Source organism: Cottoperca gobio, chromosome 2 (assembly GCF_900634415.1).
Source record: "Cottoperca gobio chromosome 2, fCotGob3.1, whole genome shotgun sequence".
Taxonomy (NCBI): domain Eukaryota; kingdom Metazoa; phylum Chordata; class Actinopteri; order Perciformes; family Bovichtidae; genus Cottoperca; species Cottoperca gobio.
This window is the reverse complement of record NC_041356.1, coordinates 5,585,989-5,611,226: the sequence shown is the minus strand read 5'-3', so window position 1 is coordinate 5,611,226 and position 25,238 is coordinate 5,585,989. Positions and strand designations below refer to the sequence as shown.

The following is a 25,238-nucleotide window of genomic DNA, read 5'->3' as shown; positions in this document are numbered from 1 at the left end:
CTAATCTCATTTTGCTCTTTTGAGCGCGTGCTTGCCAAAAGCATGCCTCCTAAAGTAGCCACAGTAGTTTATCATTCCTCCCATTAACCTACCATTCACCTTTGCAAACACAGCACTTATATCTTCTGAAATCCAGTGTGCAAAACAGATAGACTCCCACGAAATAAGTTGGAAATCCACTTTAGCACGCGCAAGATATGGGACTATCTTGAACAGAAAAATGAGAGGAGTGGTTTTAATCTTCAGTCTACCTCTAGAAAGTATCATTAAGCGAAAAGGAAGTTGAGTTTGAGGGTGTCTGACGTGGATTCAGGAGAGTCTTACCTGGCCAAAACATGTCATGGTGTTCCCATCCATCTTCTCACACTGGTTATCACACTCCAGGCACAAAGATCCATTGGAAAATTCACGCATTTCCCTGATAGAGATAGGGAAATCGAGATAGAGGTGCATGTATTATAGATTTGAGAGCGTACCCACATTGAAATATTGATTAGGAGCATGCTGAGGGAGGATTTTGAAGTATGCTGTGTTCCTATGAGTGAAGCTGTAAATAGCATCCTTTTGATTTCAAACCAACATGTGATACAGCATCAAGAAAGGAAGGTTAAAACCTCATTTACTCATGCCCATCTCCTCGATTCCTAATTGCACTGACTGCTGGAGTGCCCTCTGGTAGAGGGCACTCCAGCAGTCCGCAGTCCACAGGGCAGCTCGCTGCCTAAGACTATTTGATCAAGTTAAAGGCTTAGAACGGTCAATATGCAAACAGGGGAAGGTCCATGAATAATGAACAGCTTTTTAAATCGTCGGCAAACACAAGGGGAGGCGTGGAGAGAGGAGGAAGTGAGAGGAGAGCTGGTGGGAGGGAATGAGAAAAGGGAAGGATGGCAGAAGAGGCCAGGGAGAGGGCATGGAAAGAAGTTGGCTTTGCATAGGGTGAAGGGGGACGTACAGAGGAGTGTATGCAGATGTGGAGAAAAAAGCTCAAGTCAGACAAGCACAGAAGAAAGAAAAGAAAAGATAAGCCACTAATCAAATCCAAGAATCATTGCAGTTTGTGCATCTAGTAGTAGCTTTACCAGACTGTTTATTTAGCCAGTTAGAACAATGCATGTAGTTCATGATGGTTTTGTTTTACCACTTAGACTTCTGGAGGAAAAGAGGCAAACAATAGAGCTTAATATTGGGTTTATACACTGCAATTACACGGACAGAAGCTGCACAGTGCCTCAGGCCATACCGTTGAATCCTTATGTGTCTATATATATGTGTGTGTGTGTGCGTGCACCAGATCTATAAATTCTTTGAGAATCAGTACATTATCTTCGTTTTTTAAGTGCGGGCGTCTTTGGCGAGAGGAAGATGGCTGCTGTCAATATCAACCACTGCCGATCAAAAACACTTTTCACATCAGAGGGATCGATCAGCCGATGCAGAGGACAGAAAATCCCTCAGAGGGGGATTCACCCAGTTACAAACAAGACCTTTTCTCACAGTGGTGGGATAATGAGAGGGACTGTGGGTGCGCGTTTTGTTTGTATTTGCATGTGATGCTACTAGGGTGGAATAAAGATTCAACAGATTCCTCCTTGTGAGCCGTTTTTTATGTGATCTTGCACATTCAGATCTCCTGCGGGTATGTGTTTTATGCATTTTCATGGGGTGAATATTAAATGAAAACCTTTTAGACTTGCTGGTTCTAAAAGCTACAAAAAAGAAAAGACATTCTGACACTCCCGAGTTCCACTGTATCACATTACGGGGCAATAAAAGTGAAGATAAAATACTAGATTTCCCTTTTACCGAGCCTTAATGTCAGGGCATTTTTTAATGGCCCTAATAGTTCGTCGTGTTCACAGCATCTTGTCTCAAGCATCCAAACATACAGTATTACAGAGTGTCCTTTTATTAATAATGTTTTTCGGCGGACCCAAAGGAAACTCCCATTGCTCTTTTTTACATTTCTCCCTAGTCTTTCTTTCCCTTGTTCCAAAATAAATTAGATTTCTCTCTTGGAAGCTCTGTCCAGGGGAATCCTTTAGAAAAGGGCCCAGGCAGTACAGAGATATCTCTTTTGTTGGTTGAGGGGGAAAAAAATACATGGAGGAGAATGGGGGAGAGACAAAGACCTCTGCAACGGTGCTCTCCAGGGTCATTTCCATTCCGTCAAAGCCGTTCCTCCTGATTCGCCCTCTTCACGGCTGGAAGTGTGCACCAAGGCCCCATCGGGGGATGGCCTGATGGGGGATTAGCCCTGTTTTAGCAGAAATTTAAGCAGAACTGTGGCTACTATTCAGACCCCCAAACCTCCAGCAAACCAGAGCATGGCCAACCCAGCAGAGCAACTTTTTTAATTAAACACTTTCAACGCCTGCCTAATCCGCTTCCACCCTCCTCCCACAACCCCAGTGGACACCATCTCAGCCATTTTCTTTTTCCCTCTTGCACTCCTTTGCTCCTCCTTTGTTTTATTCAACAGACGTATAAACTAAAGGGAATTAGTGCCTTTACTCATTAAGAATAGAGACATATAACGAGGGCGAGCTCAGGAATCTTACGGTTTAAAATCGCCAACCTGGAAACATATTTAATGAGCTAACACTACACTCTGTAGAGAGATATAGTTCAATACAATAGATTCAGGGCCAAGGAAGCTATAAAGTCAATGCATGCTGCATACAGTACAACCCCATGTACGGTAACTATCCAATCGTTCATTAGACTGCAGGATACCGCTGAAACAGGGACACTCTATGCAGATGATACCATACTGTCACAAACAACAACGGTCAACACTTAAAAGCATAGCAAGCAGCTTGCTTGTTAGCACTGCGTACATAAAAATCTATAGTATCTATAGTATAATCTTGGGGTCATATAATAAATAAAGAATACTGACTACAATAATGATATTCTCCTCTGCAGACATGTTTCAATACCTGGTAACGACCAAATTAATTTGTGTTCTTTAGAAAATAAATAGCTGATAAACTCTGTTAAGTTATTCTCAAACTTGACAACTGCTGATATAGAAACAAATATTTGTCACAATCAAAAGTGATGGAAAGACTAGACTTCTAAACTTTAAATGGCATGTTATTCAATAGGTTCCAATCTAAAAATATCATGGAGGACAGAATTACTTTTAAAGTTCATACCCAGCTGTCTGTGTTGAAGAATGGTCTGTTTATTTTTTTTAGCGTCTTGTAAAATAAGAACATTCTCTGTCTGTACTATAATAGAGTGATGTTATATTTAGAAATGCAGCAGCCACCACTCATGAATCCTGTGTTAAAGTTTATCACTGGAGAAGGTTATTGCATCAAACATTGTATCCTGTGTAACGGATCAGGTTTGTCCTCTCTTTCTGATAGACATAATGAGCACTGGTACTGTTTATTTAATTAATTAATACATTTCCATACTTCCATATTTTTCCGTATTTGTCATGAACTCATGATGCTACTAAATCTACCTGAATTGATTTGTTCCACTGTGGCTAAAGGTATTCACTGATCCTTATTTGTATCTTTATGTCGGTGATAAAGGGGGGCCCAAACTAGTGTCGATATATACGTTTTGTTCTATGGTTAAAAGGGCTATGGGGGCCCGCATTGGACAAAATGCCAGTAAATTTCATGGATGCTGAAACTTTGCTGTCTCGGGGGATTTTAAGGATCTTATTTAAAGCCTTATGTAACGCACTTTCCTTCTTCTTTTTATGTCCTGTTGTAGTCACATTTTAAGTAGGCTCTATTTTATTAATATACTTATATTTAAATAAAGGCTAGGCACCAAATACACAAGTTGACTGTATGCAGTACAAATCAAGTTTTGTATTTTATTTGAGACAAAAAAAGTAGTAGTAGTCACTAGGGGGAAAAATACAAGATTTCCATCTCAAGAAAACTACCCTTTACCTGCCAAAGATGCACAATGCTTGGCAGGTGGTGACCTCTTTCCACAGGCAAGCCTTTAGCTTATGGTCATTTTGATTTCACAGTTCAGGCCAGCAACACAAAGCAAGAAGTGTCCCTGTCGAAATGTTACTTACAATGCATCACAGTAACTGTATTTACAGTATAGGAAACAAGTGTGCTTCAGCGGCTCCCTGCCACGCGCCTTTTCCTCACCAGTCTTCTTCAAAGCCTCGCTGTGAGCTGTTTTTCCCAGCAACTTCAAAGCCTCCCTTCCACAAACGGTGCCGGGAAAAAGACCAGCAACAAGTCATCATGACTGAGGGTTACTCGCTCTCACACACCCTCTCTCTCACACATACGTGCACTCTCTCCTTTCCCCCCGGGGAGAACACAAGCTTGACATCGCTGCTTGCAAGAAAGTTGTATTTATCTTGTGGCAGACGCTGCCACTACAGCCTTGTATTAGATAGTTGCTTTCAAGTGTTGTCATTCACAACATCTTATTCATTCAAGAGGAGCACAAAAGACTGGAAACTACATCTACAAAGAAGTGTTTCTCCAGTCCCCAGGTGAGCTGGCAGTGATCTTTCTGATGTGCATAAAGCAATGACCTGAATGCAATTATTCACGCTGAAAACATCAGCGGATTGTGAGGACACTTGAAAGGGTCTTTGTCGCAAATGTCAGTCATTTCCCAGCGCAGAGCAGTAAACACTCTAGTCTGTCAGCCCAAATGGGCAATTTGTAATAAAATATAATACTTCAACAATATATTCAAATTGATTTTGGACTATGGCTGTAACACGCAGCCAAATGTTCTTTTAACTGTTCACGTTAACTGTTCACAGAGTGAAATTCCTTATTGGTTCATCTCATTACATTCAAGCCAATGCAATTAGACTCTGCTCCTCCAGAGCTCTTGAGAATGTTTTGAATTCATTCTCATGCATCAAAGCGGTTTAAATTGATTTTATTTCCTCTGTTTGTCATCTGCGGCTGTTTGCAAGGGGAATTAATGCAGTTTCCTGAAACCATAATGATCTGACATTCAGGAGAATGCTTCATTTTTGGGTCTGGTTTAAAGATTTGTGTCAGATCCGCTCAAACATTTACCCGGAATGCATCAAAATGATTTTATTTGTTTTAAAGAAACTGTGTTTGTGAATGGACCACTCACCCGTCGAAAAGGTTACAGGACTCCACACAGGTGCGGCCTCGTGTGAAATATCGGCAGGAAAGACACTGGTCCGGCCCCGGGCCCCAGCAACCATCGTCTGAACACATCCCATCACACACCATTCGCTGCTGAGCTGTGTTGAGAAAGGAGGTGAATAAATAAAAAATGCATGCAGTCATACATGCACTACTGTAGCCTGCAGATATACACCCACACACATAATCAAATTCAAGCATAATGGAAACATGATACGGCATATAAATTGCTCTGGATTGGCCAATAACATATGCGTGTGTGTGTGTGTTGGGAGTCCATCTTCCTGCATGTGTGTGTGTGAGTATGTGTGGTCTAGCCGAGGGCTGCCCAGCTGTGTGAGTAAAACATTGGTATTCCCCACACCTCTGCCATTAAAGACTGCCCCAACCAGAACCCTAAGCCCTTTTTTCCAGTCGAACCACAACAATCGATGCTGTTCATTGCTCTCGGCGTGTCCTCCATCCGGTGATTGGCACCCACGTACCCGGGAGTGTCGCACGGTGGGGGCCGATCGCTTTTGTCAACAACCGAAACAGTCAATGGTAGACAGGGGTTGAGCCTAATGAAGAGGCCTGTGTAAGGCCGCATCGATCGATCTCTAACACACACACGCACACACCGCACTCATTAACTGGCTAATGATATAAACCACAGCCTGGCAGGGCTAAGAAAAACTAAAGTGGTCCATGTTTTCGAGTTATCTCTGTGTATACTGGCACAAAAAAGTGTAACAAAATGGTTACTTAGAGATAATAACACCGACTGCAATTAATTAGAAAACTACGGTGATATTTCTCTCCTAGTTTTATACCTCCACACTCTCATTGAACGACACTATGTGGTCAGTTTCCATCATCTGCAGCTGAAGCCACATGTAGGCTATTCATCATTCCATCAGGTGTCTACTTCCCTGTGGCTAGCAGTGAGCTTAATCTACCTCTGTGCATGACGCATAAAGCATTTTCCTCACAGGGAGCTGAATAAGGGCTTTCATGGCCAAGCAGCGAGAGACGCCAGTGACACAGTCGCCTTGGAAACGTGGCAGTGTGTAAGGCTGGGGGGGGGGGGGATTTGAAGAGATATAAGGGGAATCTGAGTTTGGAATTAATTAGAGGGCTGTTAGGAAAGGAAATAGGAGAATAGGAGAACTAACTTAAAAGGTGTAAAATGTGAAATTCCCAAATTGAAACTAATAACACATTTAATGTGCATGGTAGCCCAAAATCCAAACATGTTTTTTTTTACCAACAAGGCAACTTTGCACTCATAATTTTAACTGTATAAACCCAAGTCAACACCAAAAACTGTGTTTTCAGCCAACTTAATGTAGACCTTGTGCTTAGTGTTTAAAGGGTTTCAGCTAAAACACTGTATAACAATCTTAATATTTTTGCAATATCGTCCTAAACTACCCTCAGAGTGTGCAGATTTTTGCCAATGGATTACTTACTGCATTCCTTCGGCTCTCGGTTGTTGCGGATGAGGACTTTCTGGCTCGAGGTTCTGAAGAGGGATGTCCAGTTGACGGTGTTGTAGAAGCACAGGCGGCTGTTGTTGAAGATGTAGACGTTCCCGGCGCTGATCTCGTCCAGCGACTGGAACTGAAGCGAGGAGATCCAACGCTGCTTCAAGATCAACAGAGAAATACCGCTTCCACTGCAGGAGAAGACAAAAGGAGATTAAAGAGATTTTGACAAAGCTGAAGGAAGTAGGGGTAAAAGTACAGATATTAAGAGAGAGAAGGGAGGAAGAGAATGTCAAAAAATTATCAAAAAAAGCAGACAGAGAAAGAGAGACATGATGGGATAAGAAGAGCATGACGGGGAACAAAGTTTTAAAAACGGAAAAAACGAAATATAGCACAAAGAAAGAGGAAGATGTAAAAAGGAGGTTGGTCCCGCTCTGAATTAAACTTTGCTGAGCTACAGGGTCATCACTGGTGTTTACAAGGCGGGATCTCCTTTGACTCGGCCAGCACTATCTGCCACTTGTAAGCGAACACAAAACCCTGTTATCAAAACAGGGCTAATCAAAGCTGTGTGACAGCAATGCTTCAAAGAGCCTCTGTGCAGAACAACACGGCCTGGCGGCTCATTAGCCCCAACAGTAGCCATCCAAATATAGGAAAAGAGCAAGAAAAAGAGACAGACATAGAGACTTTTCTCAGCATAGACTGCTTATAATAGGAGCATGTCATCTGTATATACGTAAAATCACACAGGTAATGTAATCTGAGTTTAAGATGTAGAAGGTAATCTACACTTTCACAATGCTTTTTTAATTCTTTCTTAATGAGCGTATGTTAATGGTAAAATGAAGACATACCTGTAAAGCGATCTACCTCCAATGGTTGAGAGGCTCGAAAAAACACTCAGATCTGTCATGTTCTCCGGCCAAGACTGGATGTTGAGGTAACCTAAAGAGAAGAACAAGTGCTAATTAGCAGTGTAGCAGTCAAGACCACATAAACGGAGACAAAGTCATGACCAAGGCCAGAGTGTATGGAGACCAAGACAAGACCAAGACTTTGAGGGGTTGTGACAAAGTCAAGACCAAGACCAAGGCAGAGCAAGACCGAGTCTAGACCAAGACCAAGGCAGAGCAAGAACGAGTCAAGACCAAGGCAGGGCGAGACCAAGTCAAGACCAAGACCAAGGCAGGGCAAGACCTAGTCAAGACCAAGACCAAGGCAAGGCGAGACCGATTCTAGACCAAGACCAAGGCAGGGCGAGACCGAGTCTAGACCAAGGCAGGGCAAGACCTAGTCAAGACCAAGACCAGGGCAGGGCGAGACCGAGTCTAGACCAAGACCAAGACAAGGCTTGACCCAGGCAAATTTGATGTTTGGGCATTTTCCATTGTTTTCTATGAGCAAACAAATACAAACACTGAGAAGCTGAAATCACGTTAGTCATCTTCACACAACTCTACTTTTCCGTGTTTTGTGAGCCAAGTTGCATTTAAAGCAGGAAATTCCACATCCAAACACTGTAATGAGGTTAACAAATTAATCTTGAAATTAATTACTGTGTCCTCTTTGTCAGAGACCAAGACAAGGCTGAGTAAAAATGCATTTGATTCCGGCTACATTGCTAATTAGTAAACTTAAGTCTCAAGTATTATTTTGTTCTGTGAAAAAAAATGTGAAAAGGAGATGAGATAAAAAAAAGAAAAAGGAGTTTTGGGTGTATTTGGGTGTAATGGATTTAATATTCTGTACAATCAGACCGGTTGCACTTGCCTTTAATGACAGATTACATCAAATCAGGATTTGTGGAAATGACATTAAAGGGATAGAGCAGGAAATGGCTGGGATAGAATGGCCATTGCTCTTTCTTATTGCTTGGGTTTTCATTATGAAAATGCAGTTTCACTCCATTAGCTGGTTGGCCCAAATGCGAGACGCAGTTTAATATGACAAAAGGGTTTGTGTACGAGGTATTACTCATCCCTTAAGGCCTCTAATACTTAATGAATAAATACACACTCAAGCATGCACACACACAGCGCATTACTGTAAGCATGTATAACTATTAGTCATACACACAATAACATGATATCCACCAGAGCACTTTTTAGAGTTCACAACAAAACATCTTTTCCACTTTTCTCTTTCTTTTACTGCTTCAGAGGCGACATAATCCACATACACACTACATAATAATATTGTTTTGTTCACTCAATTTTTGCAAGGTGACCCCAGTGAGGCGGGCTCACCTGTGATCTCCTTCACAGTGCGGAAGGCATTGAGACGCTCAGGGTCCAAAGGTCCAATACCATGATACATGTCACTGAAGGAAAAAAACAATATAGAGAAAAGTGAATATCTTTATAAATAAATGTATACATACATTGTTAAAGTATGACCTTATTTATAAAACTGTGAAACTGAAGGCAGCATTGGGGAAAAATAAAAATCTTATTACCAAAGACTGAATTTTTTTTCTTCTCTAATGTGCTTTGTGACATTCATAGTTACACATCCTTCTATCCTTCGGGGCACTTTGACAGTAGTGTTTGATTGAATAGCTGCTTATTGACCTTCCCAAGCCAGAAATTCCCAGACACAATGGGATATGAATAGGGAACTGTTTGTTTAAACATCTACCTCTTTTATTTTCATGCTGCTGTATTTCATACAGATCGTATTCCATTTCAGCGGATGTTTGAAAGAATAAGAAATAAAATAAAAAGGTAACGCGTCCATGTCTACAATGCGTAACAATAATAATAAAACACAATATAAAGCATTTTATAATGACTTAGAAGGTCAAATATCATAATACTTCATAATTGCTGGACATGTTTTTGCAAGGATCATAGTTTTCATAGTTGTAATACATTATAATCTTTTTTTAATGCATAATAATGTAATTATAAGTTACTCTAAGTAATCCTTGTTTACTATTAAGTTTAGTAAAATTAGTTGTTCTTTAAAAGTTTTTTAAAAGCAAACTATTAACCACTTAGTGTCATTTCTAATCACATTATTATAATGCATTATTAAAATAAAATGGAATTATAATACGCTATGATCCTTGCATGAAAATAATAATTATCCTTGCTTTATAATTGTGATTATTGTTATAAAGCATTATGAGTATTTATGTGCTTTAACTATAATTATACAGTGCTGCAGCAGATCATAATGCATTGTAAGAATGTTTGACATGCCATGGGAGTCATAGAAAGCATTCAGTGTTTAGGTTTCAAGCTGTCACTTACCCTTTAATGCCTGTAATGAGGAAGATGAGGTTTCCGTTGATTTTGGTGCAGTTGACAAATGTATCAATATTGCTGGCGTCCACTGTTTGAGCCGTCTGCAGGCTGCCCGTCCCTATACCGTCACACACTGACGAAAACAAAAGCAAAACACACAAGCAGACATTATTCAAATTATTAAAGTTGCTTTAGGCATGAATTAACTACTGTAGTAGTGTGTAGTCCAAAGTGCCCTTGCACAGCAGAGACCTCATTTTGAGGAAATGCTATTAGCTATTTGTCACGTTAATTCTTTACACTCTTTTATGAAAATACACCCCTGCTTTGGTGTACAGGCAAGGCCACGGCCCCTCTCCATGCATTTGAATTCTTTAGATGAAAGCATGGGCCCATCCACAGCCAATTCCTCCCCATAATGAATTCATTACATCTGCATTAATTACACTTGCGGTCTGGTGTGAGCCAAGTATTTCTGACAGAGGCGCCGGGGATGATGAATAAGGCTTGCATTAAGTGGTGTAACCAGTTTTTGATAGTGATTTATACCAGCCAATTCCATATCTGAAATGTTAATTTGTTATCATTTCCCACAGTTCCTTGGGCTATCCCTCATTAACCCCTTCCTGCTGCGTGACGATGTAATCAAGAGATTAGCCAATCAATGGATGCCGCAGCCTGTACATGGAGCCCAGAGGAAAACACGACTATCTTCCCTCCTAAGAAAAAGGGCAGATCAGTTACCTTTGTGAGAACAATATGATGAAGAGGCTAATCCTCTGTATTGAACTGAAGTAACGCCGTTTAATTTCACATTAGACGTTTTAGGCATTTAGCTGACACTCACACAAAATGAGTTGTAATTACTGAGCAGGTAGCAGCAGCTTCTCCTCACGGAAACATTGCATGTTAATTAACATGTCGACTCTTGCGGGGTTTAACATGTGACCTTGATTTACGCGATATTTATCCTCCAATATGTAACACAGCGGATATTCACAGCAGTAATATGAGAAGGCGGGGGGGGGGGGGGGGGGGCACAGTGCACCCATTTAAATAATGCATGAATGCATACATAACATGCATAAAAAATATTTTGCATTAAGTTAAGTATAAAGTGTAGTGTATGTGTTTCATGATAGAAGCTATTGGCAGGGGAGAAATGAGGATTGCACAGCCTTACCCTGATATTACACCAGATGTTGATATTTTGGGTCAGGGGTTGCATAAGAATAAATAAATCAGCGATAAGTTATTTACTGTAATAAAAAAATAAAGATAAGCTGGAGTCCTTAGAAATAGATTGCATTTTCTATTAAGTTTTTAAAGTTAATTCTTGTGTGATCCAGTAACATCACTGTTAGCATAAAGCTATTAGATTAAAATGGTTTAACTGCATAAGCTCTTGTACATGAAGTACAGTAAAGGCCATGAAGTGATGGAAGCAGGTGGAATAAATATCTTTATAAAGCCTTGATTTTCATCCCATAGAGTATAACTTCCACATTATACACTGAAACATGACCAAAAATGTGTTTGCACTGAGACAAATGTGACAATCTCACAAGGCAGCAGTCATCACTTATGAACAATCACACCAGTATTGTTTGATATATGTATATATTAAAACATTGGACCTCTTATTAGGGATTTCTTGATACCAGAAATGTAGTATTTAATACCAATACCAGTGACATTCTACGACTCTCGATACCATAAACAAAACAATAAATCCCATTTACTTCAATATACACTCTTTAAGAGAGGTCATAATTATCTCTCTAATATCTATTTAATATTGCTGTCAAAATATCTCCTTCAAACAACTGTATTTATTCAAGTTTTCACATTTTTTGGAGTATGGAAGATATCCTTCTACAAAGCTAGCGACCTAGCTACATCCATGACGATGACGTCAACTTTTAATTCTGACTATTAATTCTTCATCTTTTTTGTTCCCTAATGTTACGCAGGATATCAAGCACCCAATCTTTTTATGTTATCAGACGATTAAATGGCCGTTATCAGTAGTTATTGCCATTCTATCGGGCCAAACTGCACCTACTACATTGTAAAAGTGAAAGTGAAACTTAAAAACAACACAAAAACTGAATGAAAAGTAATGTTTTCAACACAAACAAAACAACTTTCTTTAGTTTAGGCAACAAAACTACTTGTTTAGGTTCAGTACAGATTGGTATTCTTGACGACATCCCGTGGTTTACCTTTAGGACAGATGTCGGTACATGGGATGCACATTTTGATGCGGTTCTCCTCCACCTCCATCTTGTTGCTGGGACACGCTCTGACACAGGAGCTGCGGTCCACCACGAAATTATCTGACAGTAACGCAGAAACAGTGTTAGTTGACTTCATAGTAGAGATGCTGTGTAGAATCTTAAAAGTTAAAGTGTGGCGTTTACTCGAAGAACAATTTCCTAGAAGGAGCCCTCTAATGGCGAGAAATTGATTGTATTTTAATCACGTTTGTATAATGATCAAAACTAATGGTCTAGGGCTATATTGCTCGGGAAAAGTAATGAATCAAATTAGTACTTGGGAGCGGCGGTGGAAAAGTGCGACTGGTGTATGCTCATTTGATGATCACTGGGACTTGAATATGCAATCTGTTGATGTAGCTTGACTTTTAATGCATGCTCGTTGAAATACTGCCGCACTCTGACTCCATATATATGAAGGAAGGAACAATGATTCGCTTTGTTTTCAGCTGCCAGAAGCTGAAACAGATGGTGTAGCGACTAGTTGATTGAGATGCGCAATTTATTTATGTTTGAGTAATTTATCATGACTTGAAATAATTGTCTGGAGTCTTATTTCAGGATAGATAGAGGATAAATGCTTCTTCACCAGTTCACAGACTATAAAACTTAATTATGAGCATCATCATGAGCATCTGTGTTCTTGCAGTGTAATGTTACGGCAGTACAGTGTATCTAATCGCAGCAGCTTGGACGTGCGTTATAATTTGAAGCAGACTTACGTGGGCATTTCTTGACACAAAAGGCTCCATAGGTGTACTTGGCTCTGGGGTTGTGCTCTAACTGGAAGGATGTGGGGCTGTAGACAAACGGTTGAGGGCACTGGGTCACACATGCTCCGCTGTCGTTGAAATTGGTGCAAGCCTGCAGAAAAAGGCACAACCCCAGTCAACTGAAAGGCAGAGGATATGAACCAGACTTCCCATGGGGGTGAATGGAGAGAAACACATTTTGGTATGGCGAGGGGAGGTTCGTGATTCCCTCACATAAGTCTCTGTGAGCGCAAGAGTATTAAGGCAGCATTTCATTTTTACGTCGGATCGCGATCGTCCAGCGGTCCCTTGTCTCTCCGAACACCAATTGGGAGAAAATTGGAGTCATTGATCCACAGCCATGATGTAAATGGTGAAATGTTTTCCCATAAACCTCTTAAGTGTTTTGCCGTCTGTGGCCACAGGCTGAAATGGCAGTAATTGAATTAGAAGAGCCTTTTTCTGTGAATTACAACTACAATATCATCTTGTGCGCCCTTGTGTTGCGAGCGGGTTTGGGAAATGGGTAGAAGTTGAGGTGATAAAAGGGATACTAATTGAAACACTGAATCAACAATTTGTTCTTTGAGGAGCGCCGCCGCGGAAGACTTTTACAGCCCCCCGTAAAATGATGAACAATTTATCATCCGGTAAACAAAGTGGATCATTTCCGGGCGGGCGAGGATGGCAAACAAATGGAGGGAGGGATGGTGCACTGGGACGAGAGAGGTTAAAGATGCGTCTTTGGATGTGAGAGCAAAAGTACAAGATAGAGAATGAAAAAAAGTTAAGAAAGAGAAGAAGGGAGTGATAAACAGTGTGTGTGTCTGTGACGTACGAAGCAGTCTGTGTCCTTGGGGCCCGCGCAGCCGCCAGCACACTCGCGATGGCAGCAGTCGCTGACGTAAGGCCCGAAGCATCGACCGTCACACTGCTCTGCACACACCGTCTTTGTCACTGCACAGGAAGTAAAAAGCCAGAGTTTTAAAGGTCTGACACACACATTCACACTCATAAAAAAAGACAATACCACCACCCTCAACTTTACTCTATAGTTGAGCACAAACGTTATCTGATCGGCAAATCCGGCAGAAACAAATGAGGGGCTTCAGCAACTTAAAGGTCAGACAAGTGCGTTTGTGACCAAGAGGTCACCGGCTTGAATGTCCAGGAACACTTTTAAAACACATGGAGCACTGTCTCCTCTTTCAACAGCTGCTCTGGAATTGCCCTTGAAAGAGCCTCTTATCCTCCAACCCCGCTTCAGCTCCAGCTTCAAATTGCAATTGTGCTTGGCAGCTCCCACGTACGCATCTGAAGTGCACCGTCGCTGGAGTGAAATCAATTGGTTATCCCTGGATGAATAAAGTTTGAATAAAAAAAAAAAACTCACTGATTCACCATATCTTTGTTTATACAATGGGTGTTTTCTGCCAAGCGGGCCGATTGGCCAGAGACAACTTCCAATTGTGCTGATGGTTCCCAGAAATCCTGGCTTTATTTGTTGCTATGCCAACTCTTGTGGAAACCAGAGAAATATTAACTCGTTTTTTTATTGCAAAACTACTTTAAAAAGGAAGCTGTATTAGTCAGTATTTTTAGCACAGTACAAATACTTGGATGTGGCTCGCACCTATTGCATCAAAGTTGCTCCAATACTTGTGCTAAAGAACAGCCTCCCACACGTTATTGGTACAGTAGGAGATATACCAGCCAGCGAGTCAGCAGGAGCTTGAAGCTGAGGCATTAAAAACTGCTGTGCTCTGCTGTGTTGGGAACATAATGATGCAGTAGTGAAAAAGAAACACAACAAGGCCCTGTAGTCTATTCTTCTGTGTTTGTCTGAGAAAAACAGGCCGGTCCCTCTCTAGGTTTTGACAACATGAGTAGAACTGCAATTATACAGAGAACTAACACTTCTCTCGCTACCCTCCTCACTCTTTTGTCTTACTATTGTTTTCCATTTCCATTTTTGTTATGCTCGTCAAAAACTTCTTTCAGCACAGCTACATGAAATACTTTAACATTGAAGAAAAGTCATTTGCTTTCCACATGTGTTATTTCATTTTTCTTTTTTTTTTGCAGGATTTTGGTCTTTGAGCTCAATAGAATAAGAAGACAAAAAAGATTAAAATAACACCCACACAGCCAAGAAATTATAAATGTGTGTCAAAACAGATTATAGCAGATTATAGATTATTTTACTGTACGGTATCTCAGGATTTCAGTGCAGAGTTCAAGTGTTTCACTATAATCTAAATACTGTTGCAGAGGCTTCTCCACTCGTCAGGTTATGTTAATTTTTGGGGTTCTTAAAGAAATAGGTGCAGGGAAATACACCTATTCCCAATTTGTTTTCTATGTATTTGTATTCTATGTTTTATTTTTCTGAGAATAAGTCAGTGTGTTTGTGTGCAGAGCTGGAGTCAGGATGAAAAAGCGAAATAAGAGTATTCCCCCAAAATGTTGGACTATCCTAAGTTAGCAGGCTCAAGGCTTTCCAGGGTAACTGTAGGGTGTGTTTGCATACTCACAGGTTTGACACTGGTCTTCCTGATGGCCCCAGCAGCGTCCGTTACATGAGCGATGGCAGCGTCTGCCTGTAGGACACACACACAGGCCTCAGCAAACTTAAGATGTAGTTTTGACACAAACACACATTGAGACGCAGCCCCCGTCCAGTCACGCACACCCTTAAAACTTCCTAGACTAGTGACAGATCTGTCGAATCTCCTACGCTCATCTGACAACACTCCCTTCCATCAAACGCTCGCACAGCCAAAGTGGGACCTGACAGAGCACTAACAGCCTTCATCTGCCAGTGGCCCATCATCAAGACTTAATTGACTACGGGTTAATTACAGAGTAAGTGGAATAGTACGGCAGATTGTCAGCCGGCCCCTTCAACCACTCCCACTGCGGGGTTGTTAATGTTAAGTACTAACTACGGCTTGGCAAAAGGCCCCAATTTGGCAACCTCAACTCCCACTCACTCTCTTGTCATTATTTGGCCCACCTCCTCTGTTCTTTGTTGCTTTTCATCCTCCTCCATCAGCACCATCTAATCAACAACATAGCAATGTGTTACATATCTTGTACCTAAAAGAGTCTGCTCAAACCTTTAAACTAGAGTAACCAGCATCGCACAACTTCTCCCTGCTGACTTTGTATCAACACTACGCAAAGTTGAAGTTGAAATCAGCTTTAAACTCTCTGCAGCAGCACATCAGCTTCATGCTTTGTATTGGAACTATGTTAAATTGCATCGCCCCTATCAAAGAAAATAAAGATTCTGCTCTAGTCAGTTTGTGAGCAAAGAAAGGTCATTGTGCCTTCTCATCAAACACACTCAACATTTCTCAACATTTCCCCATTTCCCCCTTTGCTCGCTATTTCGCACCTCGGCTGTCCCTTTTGTTCACCCTGACATGTTTTGATATAGAGGGCACGAAGAAACTTCTATGCTGTCCAAGCCCACGACTTAAAAAGAGCATGAGTAACATCTATAAATGCAGAAAAGTTTGAGAGAGTCCGTCTTTAACAGCCAGTTCTTCTGACACGGAATGTCCCCCGGATAGCGACGCCTGGTATGTCCAAAGCAGGGGGAGCTGAGGGACTGCGGAGACCACGATGAGGGAGGCACCAGGGGAAGTGGGCAGCTTCAAACCAGCTGTCAGATTCACTGAGATTTTAAAAGAGCACAGCAGACAGCAGCTCCATGGGCCTCGCTGCAGAGACACTACCATACCACTACAATGGAAAGGTTCACACGTTGATCTAACACTATGTGATTTCGTTTCCAAATGGCCGCCAGGCAAACGGAATAAAAAAGGGATAGGGCATGACTGCTGCTGGTGGGGGGAGTGTGTGTATTTCTACAGCATGTTGGCATGTGGTCTGCCTTCAGAAGATACCTAGAAAAAATAAATGTTGATTTCCTTCCAAAGTTACTGGTTCCACTGGTTGCCACCCACGTGCGGTACTCACATCCAAGGTTGCTGTTGTTGGATGGTACTACCAACAGCTCAGCCTGGGGGTTCTTGATAATGTCACGCCAATGGATGGTGTCCGCATGGCACAGGAATTTGTTCTGGTCAACGTACACACCCCCATTTAGTACCTCTGCACAGGGAGTAAAAAAAACAGAGAAAGAGAGAAATGAGCATATAGCCATGGATATATAGTACATGTACAAGATGGCAGAAAATCAATACTTCAAGGTTAACTCCCATCGTTCCTTTGTCTCAAAGTACCGTGCTGCATAAAGTGTTCCCTGAAGTGCATCTGAGCATGAAGATAAATGCTATTGACAAATGCACTGAGTAATTCAATGCCATGTCCAAAGACAATAATGTTTCATAAAGAACTACTCCACAGAAAATAAGTAAATGGATCTCACGATGTAAACAAACCAAGACTCGCTTTTGAAAAGAAGACCAAACCGCACGGCGGTGTAAACTCCTAATTATGCATTGAGTATTAAATAATTTCATTGAGCTTGAGAGTTGGACTGAGTTAATGAGTTTGAATGTCACTGGAAGACACCGGATACTTGATGTGTTAAATCAAACTGTAATAGTAAACTGGAGCTTTCCTCAAATCCTCATTAAGGGGTTCATGAAATAAGCGTTCCATAAATGAAGACTGGTGTAAAGTTTCTCTCGCAGGGAATCATGCCATAAGTGGAGATACATACACATATTGCATACCATTCGATTTCTGAATGTAGAGCAACATTTGTTTTGTTATCGCTCCACTACTATCTTCTTCTCTCTTGGCTCACAACAGGTCCATATCATCAAACGGACTCGAATACGGGATTACATCTCTCTTGACCTACTCCGCATCGCTCTATCAAATTGAGAGCCGACGCACCAGAGACAAAGGCAGACGCATCCCGCATTTGCCTAATAGCAAAAATATGTTTCTTTTCAAGGACCAGTACCCTTAACAGATGCTTGTGCATGGAGTCTGATAATACATTATAATCCCTCTCCCTGTACTAATCCAGGTTTTGGATATGGACACAGAATGAAATGATGCTGCAGTAATCCCCCCCCTCCCAAGCCGTGACCCGTGGCAGCAGAGACACAACAGCCCCCATCAGTGTCTCTCTGGGACACCAGCTGACTGTATTATTTAACCTAGTTGAGGGATTTAGATACAATCACCTTGCATCCCCTTCTCCTTGAATATGAAGCAGTGCCGGATTCCACGAAAGTACTTGTCATAATAAATGAAATGTAATATTAAAGAAAGTAACAATGTGGTTCAGATCAGGGCTGGATTAGCTGAAAGTAAAGAAGGGTATTATCTCCCGAGGCAGATTATTAACAGTGTATGAGTTATGCGGGCGATTCAGCAGCTGAGAAGCACACGCAGGAAGCTAATCATTACCATCCGACACCCTGATTAAGGAAGTGGGCCTTGGTAGAGACGGGGACATTTATTCAAAGCCCTCTTAGAGGTGACATGGCGCTCTGTCTGCCCGCTGAATGGCCTACAGCCGCGGCTTCATGTAATCATGTTCCCGTCACAATGGACGATTTATCAGGGGGTGTTATACATTCATGGGTGGCGGGTTAAAAAAAGAGACGGACTATGATTTAGTCAAATAACATGTGAAGCGCACCGTCAGCATGCTTTGATGTCATTTTAGAATACTAATCCAATAAGCATTACGCAAGCGACATTCCAAATTCACATATCTATATACAGATATATACAGCATAGAATTATCTACAGGAGATGCGTCCATGTGTGCATTTCCTTTAACCCAGAACTGGATCTGGTTTCTCCTCCGGTCACCTTGACAAAAATTAGAAAAACACAACCGCGCTTTTTAAAGAATCAGACTCCACGTTTTTTTTTTTAAAGCAACTTTATTTATAGCACATAGAAAATGAGTACAGTGACAAAACTCAAGTTAAGATTCCTGTCCAAAACCGAATCACGTCGTAAGAAGGATGTTTTCAATCTATTCAAAGTGACGTTGGTGTTATTGACGGCCGAATTGTGCGTTGCTGTTGTTGACGCATTGTGCAACGGAATTATCTCCTTTCCTGTCATAAACGATGGTCCAGTGTTCTGTATGCTAAAGAAATAACAAAGGAAGCAATGAAGCAACTTTTCTTTGCATTTAGAGAATTGGACCAGCTTTTATCATGGCTACCACTTGGACACTTCCGGGTCAGCAAACATTTTTCTTAACTTTTTTTGAAGTAATAATTTCTACATTTGAAGGTATGACAGATAAAACCCATTTAGCTGTTTTATGGGGAGCTGTCTTTCTGTTCAACCCGCCCAGCGTTGTCCCAAATGTTCTTTTAAGTGCTTGTGTCCAGATCCCGTCTGCTCGCTGAGAGACAAATTGCCACCCCGGCCGTCCATCCGGGCAAGGGCACTAACTCTTCCAGCGGGATGACAAGCCAGTATCGTGTGGTCATTCATTAATGTGCGACAGTCCTGCGCCACCGCCCACCCCTCCTTCCCGCTCCTCTCTACTACCCCTCACCTCCACGCTTCGATCTTTCCATCAGGTCGGGAAATCTACAGCCGACCATCCGCCACTACATCCCCCCTCCTCCCAATTCCCTCACCCTCCACACGGGTGTGAATTACGAGGTAGTCATAAAAGCTATTGTCCTGCATCAAAAAAAGGGGGGGGGGGGGGGTGAGATGTAGAGGAAGGGCCGTAGGAGAGGGAGATATGAGAGACCAACATGAGGTAGAAAGAGAGGAAGTAATTGCTGACGCTAACACAATTAATTAAGATTAGAATTTTTTTTTTTAAAGTAATCATTTCCAAACCTTTTATTTGCACAGATATACTTTTACTGGTAATGCTCTGTAATAGGGAGGCAATGGGCTAGTGATTTATCCATAAAAGCTTTTTGAGTTGCAGCTCTAAAAACAAGGCTTCTGATCATATTTCCTTTTGGTAATTCACTGTATTTGTTACAGACTTTATGTCTGCTTTGGGTGCATACTTCTCCAGGCTTTGCATGATGAGGGGAAATATATGGAATGTGACCATTAGGCATGATAGGCCCCCAACTAAAAGGCCCCCAACCAGCTATATATTTATGATGATGTTCTGATATGAAAAATATACGTTACTATTTTAACTCATTGTACCCCAAAATAACTGTGTACTAGGGAAAACATTGGACTACTACATTTACCTGACAGAACCTTTTTACACTTTTCACACAAGGTTATTGATAAAAACAAAATGTACAATGGAAACAAACCCTAACCTATAAGGCATGACGTGTATGAAACATGTGACTTAAACGTCACTCAAGCTTCCGCTGTGCTGAAGAGAGGAACAATGGCAGCAGATGGAAAGCGTTCTTAAAGCTTGTTTGTCGATGGCAGATTTCAGCCCTTATAGTGCTTAATAATGTGTGTACTTTAAGTAATTCTACATTGACACAATGAGCTTTGAAGTAGCAGATTTTTGTTATTAATTTAATCCCTGTCGACCAAAGAGAAAAAGAGCGGAAGAAGATCACTGATTTTATCCTTCTTCATTGCTCCTTTTAAGTCCTGCACTATGGATAGAGAATATGCTATAGTGAACTTTGTAGCCTTTGAAATGGACTGACATCACACAGAAGAAAGCGCCCATCCTCCCCTTTGACGACCATTTCTGCCGGGTGTTTTGCTGGGTTACATAGTTCCCAGCGATGCCACATGTGGCTGCTGAGGGCGCTGCCACCATATGCTCAGGTCATGTTTGGTTCAAGACTTTCTGGTGGAGTGTTTTGCTACATCTCTCTTGGCAGTGACACAAGTGTCTCGCTGTGACGGAAAAAAAACTCTCTCACCTAGTGAAAGTTGAAGTGTCATGTTAAATCAGAGATTACATTTGATGTAGAACTGTGCAGTGGGGTATGAGGTCAGTGGAGGAGAACATGATCGGGAGACGTTCATCATATAAAATTGAACAAATCAATGAATGACTGTATTTAATTTCTTTCTTCCACGTCATCCACTCTTATCAATGCCACACTTTTGACTTTGTTATTTGGCACAGTGAAATTTCAACAAGGCAATAAACAAATGAAATCCAGATACTAACAGTAAGCTACAACCTTTTGCCCATGACAAACATCAAATCACATAGACTGCTGACCAATATCCACTGTTTGCAAAACAAATGTCAGATTGTATAGAAGTCTATAATAGGGTTAGAAACATTTTACTAACAAGTTTATGTTCTCAATCCCTATCTTTAAGTCTTCTTTAACACAGCATGATGTTAATTTTGTATAGTCCCATTTAGAGTAAAATAGACGATAAAGTAGCGTACGCTTTAGTGTGTTTGACAACTCGCAACCACGGTGTTTTTACAGGTTTGGGTGATGTGCATGTGTTCGTCTTAAAACTTTAACCCTTTGACAGTGTTTTTTTTAATTGTAGCATTTTGGTCGGCTAAAAATGTCTTGTTCAGTGTTCAGTTGTACTTCTCCACCGTCTCGTGTCCCTTCTGGTTCCAACGGCTAAAATGCAGAACTCCAGGCTTCAAAACCGTGATCTACACACCAATGGGTGGGTAACAAGCTGAAGAGCTTGGAAACCACTGGTTTAGCTTACAACAATAATATTATCCTGACCTTTTAACTGTAGGCCAGATCTGTTTGATTACAATCTTATACCTATTTTTATTGTCAAATAAATATATATCCCCAGTAATTCTGATGGTTTGCCGATTATAACTTTATAGAACAAAAATAAATTACGCAACTCAAAAAAGCTTGTATGCTACCATTAAAGTTGATAAATTAACCAATTAAAGGGCAAAACAATGGTCTAATTGATTAATGACTTAACACTTGAGGAAACTTGATAATGTTGCGGGAAAAGCATAAGGAAGTAACCTTTTCACACCACTTGGGTTACATTTATATTCCACATGTTTCACTTAGCTGCTCCTTTCATCCACAGAACAAAAGTAAAAGAAGGCTTTCTTCTTCATCATTGACACGAAAAGCAACAAATAGAAAGTCAGAGTGTCCTGACAATACTCCTGTGACACTTGAATGATTATGTAGAGGCATACGAAGAAATAAAAGCCACATTCTTTTGCAGGAGTTTAAATTCTTTTAAAAGCACAAGGTTGGGAGAGTCAATGTGGTGTAAGATTTCTCGGGAATATTTATTTGTATTGTGCATCATACACACTCAAACTGGAGAACAGGCCAATCATTGCACAGATTGTTAAGGAAGTAAAAATGATCCCTGTGCCAAGTTGCCTTTGCAAGCCAATTAAGTTAATTTGACTGTCTTTCAGCAGAGCGCAGAGCCCCTAGTTTGAAGTAGTTTCCAGGCAATGATGGCCCCAGCACCAATCAGTGGCCATAGCACTATAGGGAGTCTGCTGATGAGCTTCCATCAGTGCTGCTAGCCACTTGTCCCACATCTCTTTCTCTCCCTAATTATGCTGATGAATAAGGCCGTAATAGTGATCCGTCCTCGACTGATGAGTCTATGCGTTTGCCGTTATTGTCTTGTCTCGAGGGCGGGTGTGTCACGTATCACACAACTCAAGCAGAGTGCATTCGGCCCATCAGCTTTGCTCTTTTTTATTAGGATCATCTCTCCATCGTTGTCGTCCTCCACCTCTCAGACCCACCTATCCCCTCCCGCACAAAATGCACTTTCTCACTCGGGTGATGTGCCGACTTGCTGAGCACAGGGAACAGAGAAATCGAGATGATCACTCTTTCTCCACAGTCGGGTGCCCTCTTTTTCTTGAGCCACACACACTTAAAACACACACGTAGGCCTACAACACAGTAAAGCCCTGAGATGGCCATGCAACAAGACAGCAGGAAAATTGCACATTTAGTCATCTAGATTTCTTAGGTGAACATATGAAGTGCTTCACACAGACATACAAAATCCTTATGATAAATACCTCCTGTCCCAGCAGCAAAAAGCATCTTGAAGCTCTGCTGCATCAGGTCGACAAAGCCTCACATTTGTAGCCAGAGCTTGAGAGTTAAGCCAAGGCTTTACTTTATAAATGGCAATTAATCACTCAGTGCTTGGGAGAGAAAAGCAGCTCCAATCAGATTTGCATTTTTGCATTTTTGGACAAATTTAACCCCCAAAGAAAAACGAAGTATGACGCACGTTTTCTAGAATGATCCAATGTAGTGCCAGTCATGAAAAAGTCATGTTCTTCTTTATACATGCACATACATACCATATTTGCCATACATTCTCAAATAGTGGCCTTTATTTACCTCCACTGCAGAGAGATTTTGGCGTAAGTTGAGTGACGTTGACGCGATCATTTCCTAAACCTAACCAAGTACTTTCGTTGGGTAAATCACTAGTTTCACAACGCTAACCACGCGTTTAAAACTGCCACCGTTACGTTGAATGGGCTAACCGTTCGTATTAGAGGGTAGGAACAAACAACCAATGTGATCGTGTGGGTTTGAGGTCTTGTCTTGTCTTGGCTTTAATACACACTCAGAACTATGTTTACCCGTTATTGATAAATTCAGGATAATGTATATGTTTAAAAAAACTAAAATACATCTCAGTCCTGCTGATATATTTGTATGTCACATTAAAAGCTTAGAATAAAGAATAAATCAGTGAGTGAAAGTAATATTTTTACTAAAAAAGGGCAACTCAGAGGAACTGAATGGTGAGTTTGGCATGACGATGGTGTTGTAATGAAGGAATTAATGCTGTGGAAATGTAGATTGAATTGAATTTACCATATCAGCAAAGTAATTTCACCCCCCACAAATGTTTGTTTTTTAAACACGGCCTTTATTGGGGCTCCGGCAGGACACGGCATTATTTGAAGGGCTTTTATTTGAGAATTTACAGGATGTGTGTAAGCTCTTTGCAGTCATTTACATGCATCAGTTCCTGGTGCTCTGTGTAGCCTGTGACACAGCGCAGACAGCTGGCATGACAGAAGGTGCCGAGCTGGGGAATGAAACAAATTGCCTTCATTTTCTTAGAGTGCAACCTCTTCAGGGAACACCGATGAACATTACACAACCACAACAAATCTGCGACTCTGGGAAAAAAAAATGACTTGCGCCTGAGAGCCAATGAAGTAAAGTTAGAGACAGAGAGATTGTGTTCAAGTTCGTTTTTGCTGTCCTGAGCAACATTTTCAATTTCCCCCCAGATAATAATGTGTCTAGGATAACCATCTGTAGAAATTACAGACAGAATGAGACGGAGTGAGCAAAAAACAAAATTGGTGGACATAAACAAAAACAGGCTCGAAAAATAACACGAAAATAACACGAAAAATAACACGAAAATAACACGAAAATAACACGAAAAACAACACGAAAAACAGACGATCGACAGAAGTTACCTCGCTCTAAGCCAACTAGCATCCGTCTCAAGGTTCTCACAAAGGTCTTTGAACTTCACTAACACATAGTAGGCAACAAGAGAATGCTGCAACGGGATCAGTCGAACCGGGGGAACAATAAAGCATTCAGTTCCCCATACTCATGTAAAAGTCTCTTTCATCTTATGGCTGGAATGCCCACAATATTGGAGTGAAACGACACTTCAGCAGAAAGAGACCAAAGGAAAGTCCTTCCTAGTAATTCTGAATAAGGAGAGAAGTTTTTTTTGTGCATGCACAAACAGGATGGTTCATTTGTGCTATGGCTGCCTCAGGGTTTGTGTATGGTTGTGCGTGCCTTTCGCCAAAATCAGAGCTGTAATTAAAATAAAGTTGTGGATTTCTCTCCCCATCCAATTTACAGTAAGACTAAGAAACCCCACGAATTGCAGTAAACACATGACTCGACTGGAAAACAAGCAGTCGGCCCCTTAGGAAACCCTCTGTGTGTAATTGTAAAGCACTCCACTGTACAGTGCCTCCGAGCATGTTTACTCTAAAGAGAGGGAAAAAAAAGGAGCAAAAAAACAGAGGCTGTTGAGAAAGTAGCTGCTTAAGTGAAAACGACTTCTCAAATCCCATGAATAACTGTTAAGTCTCCAGCCTGCAAACAAGCCACTGGTAGATAAATGGCTGCTGATCGCAAAGATAATACAGACAGAAAACGGCGACTGGTTTTGCCTCGGGGCACTTAAGAAAAAACAAATCATCAGCAAAAGAGGTTTGCTGGTGACCAAAATGAAACTTTTTCAGAAAGCAAAGTGGATAACGTGGCGTTTCTTTCCAGCAGGGGAAAACATCTTGCTCCTGCAGTTGCACATTTTATAAAGAGCAGTATTATTAACACACCTAAAAAGCTGTCAAATGGGCGTGCTGTGTTTTTATAAATGATACAATCCCGAGAAGCAAATCCACAGTGGCTCGGGGCCTCTGACTTGAGGAGAACTTATC

At 41.3% G+C, this 25,238-nt stretch overlaps 1 protein-coding gene across 1 annotated transcript in view; it reads right to left on the bottom strand.

Annotated features, from left to right (window-relative positions):
• The window catches only part of LOC115017944 (receptor tyrosine-protein kinase erbB-4-like), a 237,739-nt gene that overhangs the window by 56,148 nt on the left and 156,353 nt on the right, over window positions 1–25,238 (bottom strand). The window contains exons 4-14 of the mRNA XM_029446699.1: window positions 16,874–17,008; window positions 15,421–15,486; window positions 13,725–13,843; window positions 12,857–12,998; window positions 12,081–12,194; window positions 9,862–9,988; window positions 8,854–8,927; window positions 7,462–7,552; window positions 6,587–6,792; window positions 5,101–5,233; window positions 325–418 (exon numbers count right to left, since the gene is read on the bottom strand). Of these exons, the coding sequence (XP_029302559.1) occupies window positions 325–418; window positions 5,101–5,233; window positions 6,587–6,792; window positions 7,462–7,552; window positions 8,854–8,927; window positions 9,862–9,988; window positions 12,081–12,194; window positions 12,857–12,998; window positions 13,725–13,843; window positions 15,421–15,486; window positions 16,874–17,008 (1,301 nt within the window). The remainder of the gene's footprint in view (window positions 1–324; window positions 419–5,100; window positions 5,234–6,586; window positions 6,793–7,461; window positions 7,553–8,853; window positions 8,928–9,861; window positions 9,989–12,080; window positions 12,195–12,856; window positions 12,999–13,724; window positions 13,844–15,420; window positions 15,487–16,873; window positions 17,009–25,238) is intronic.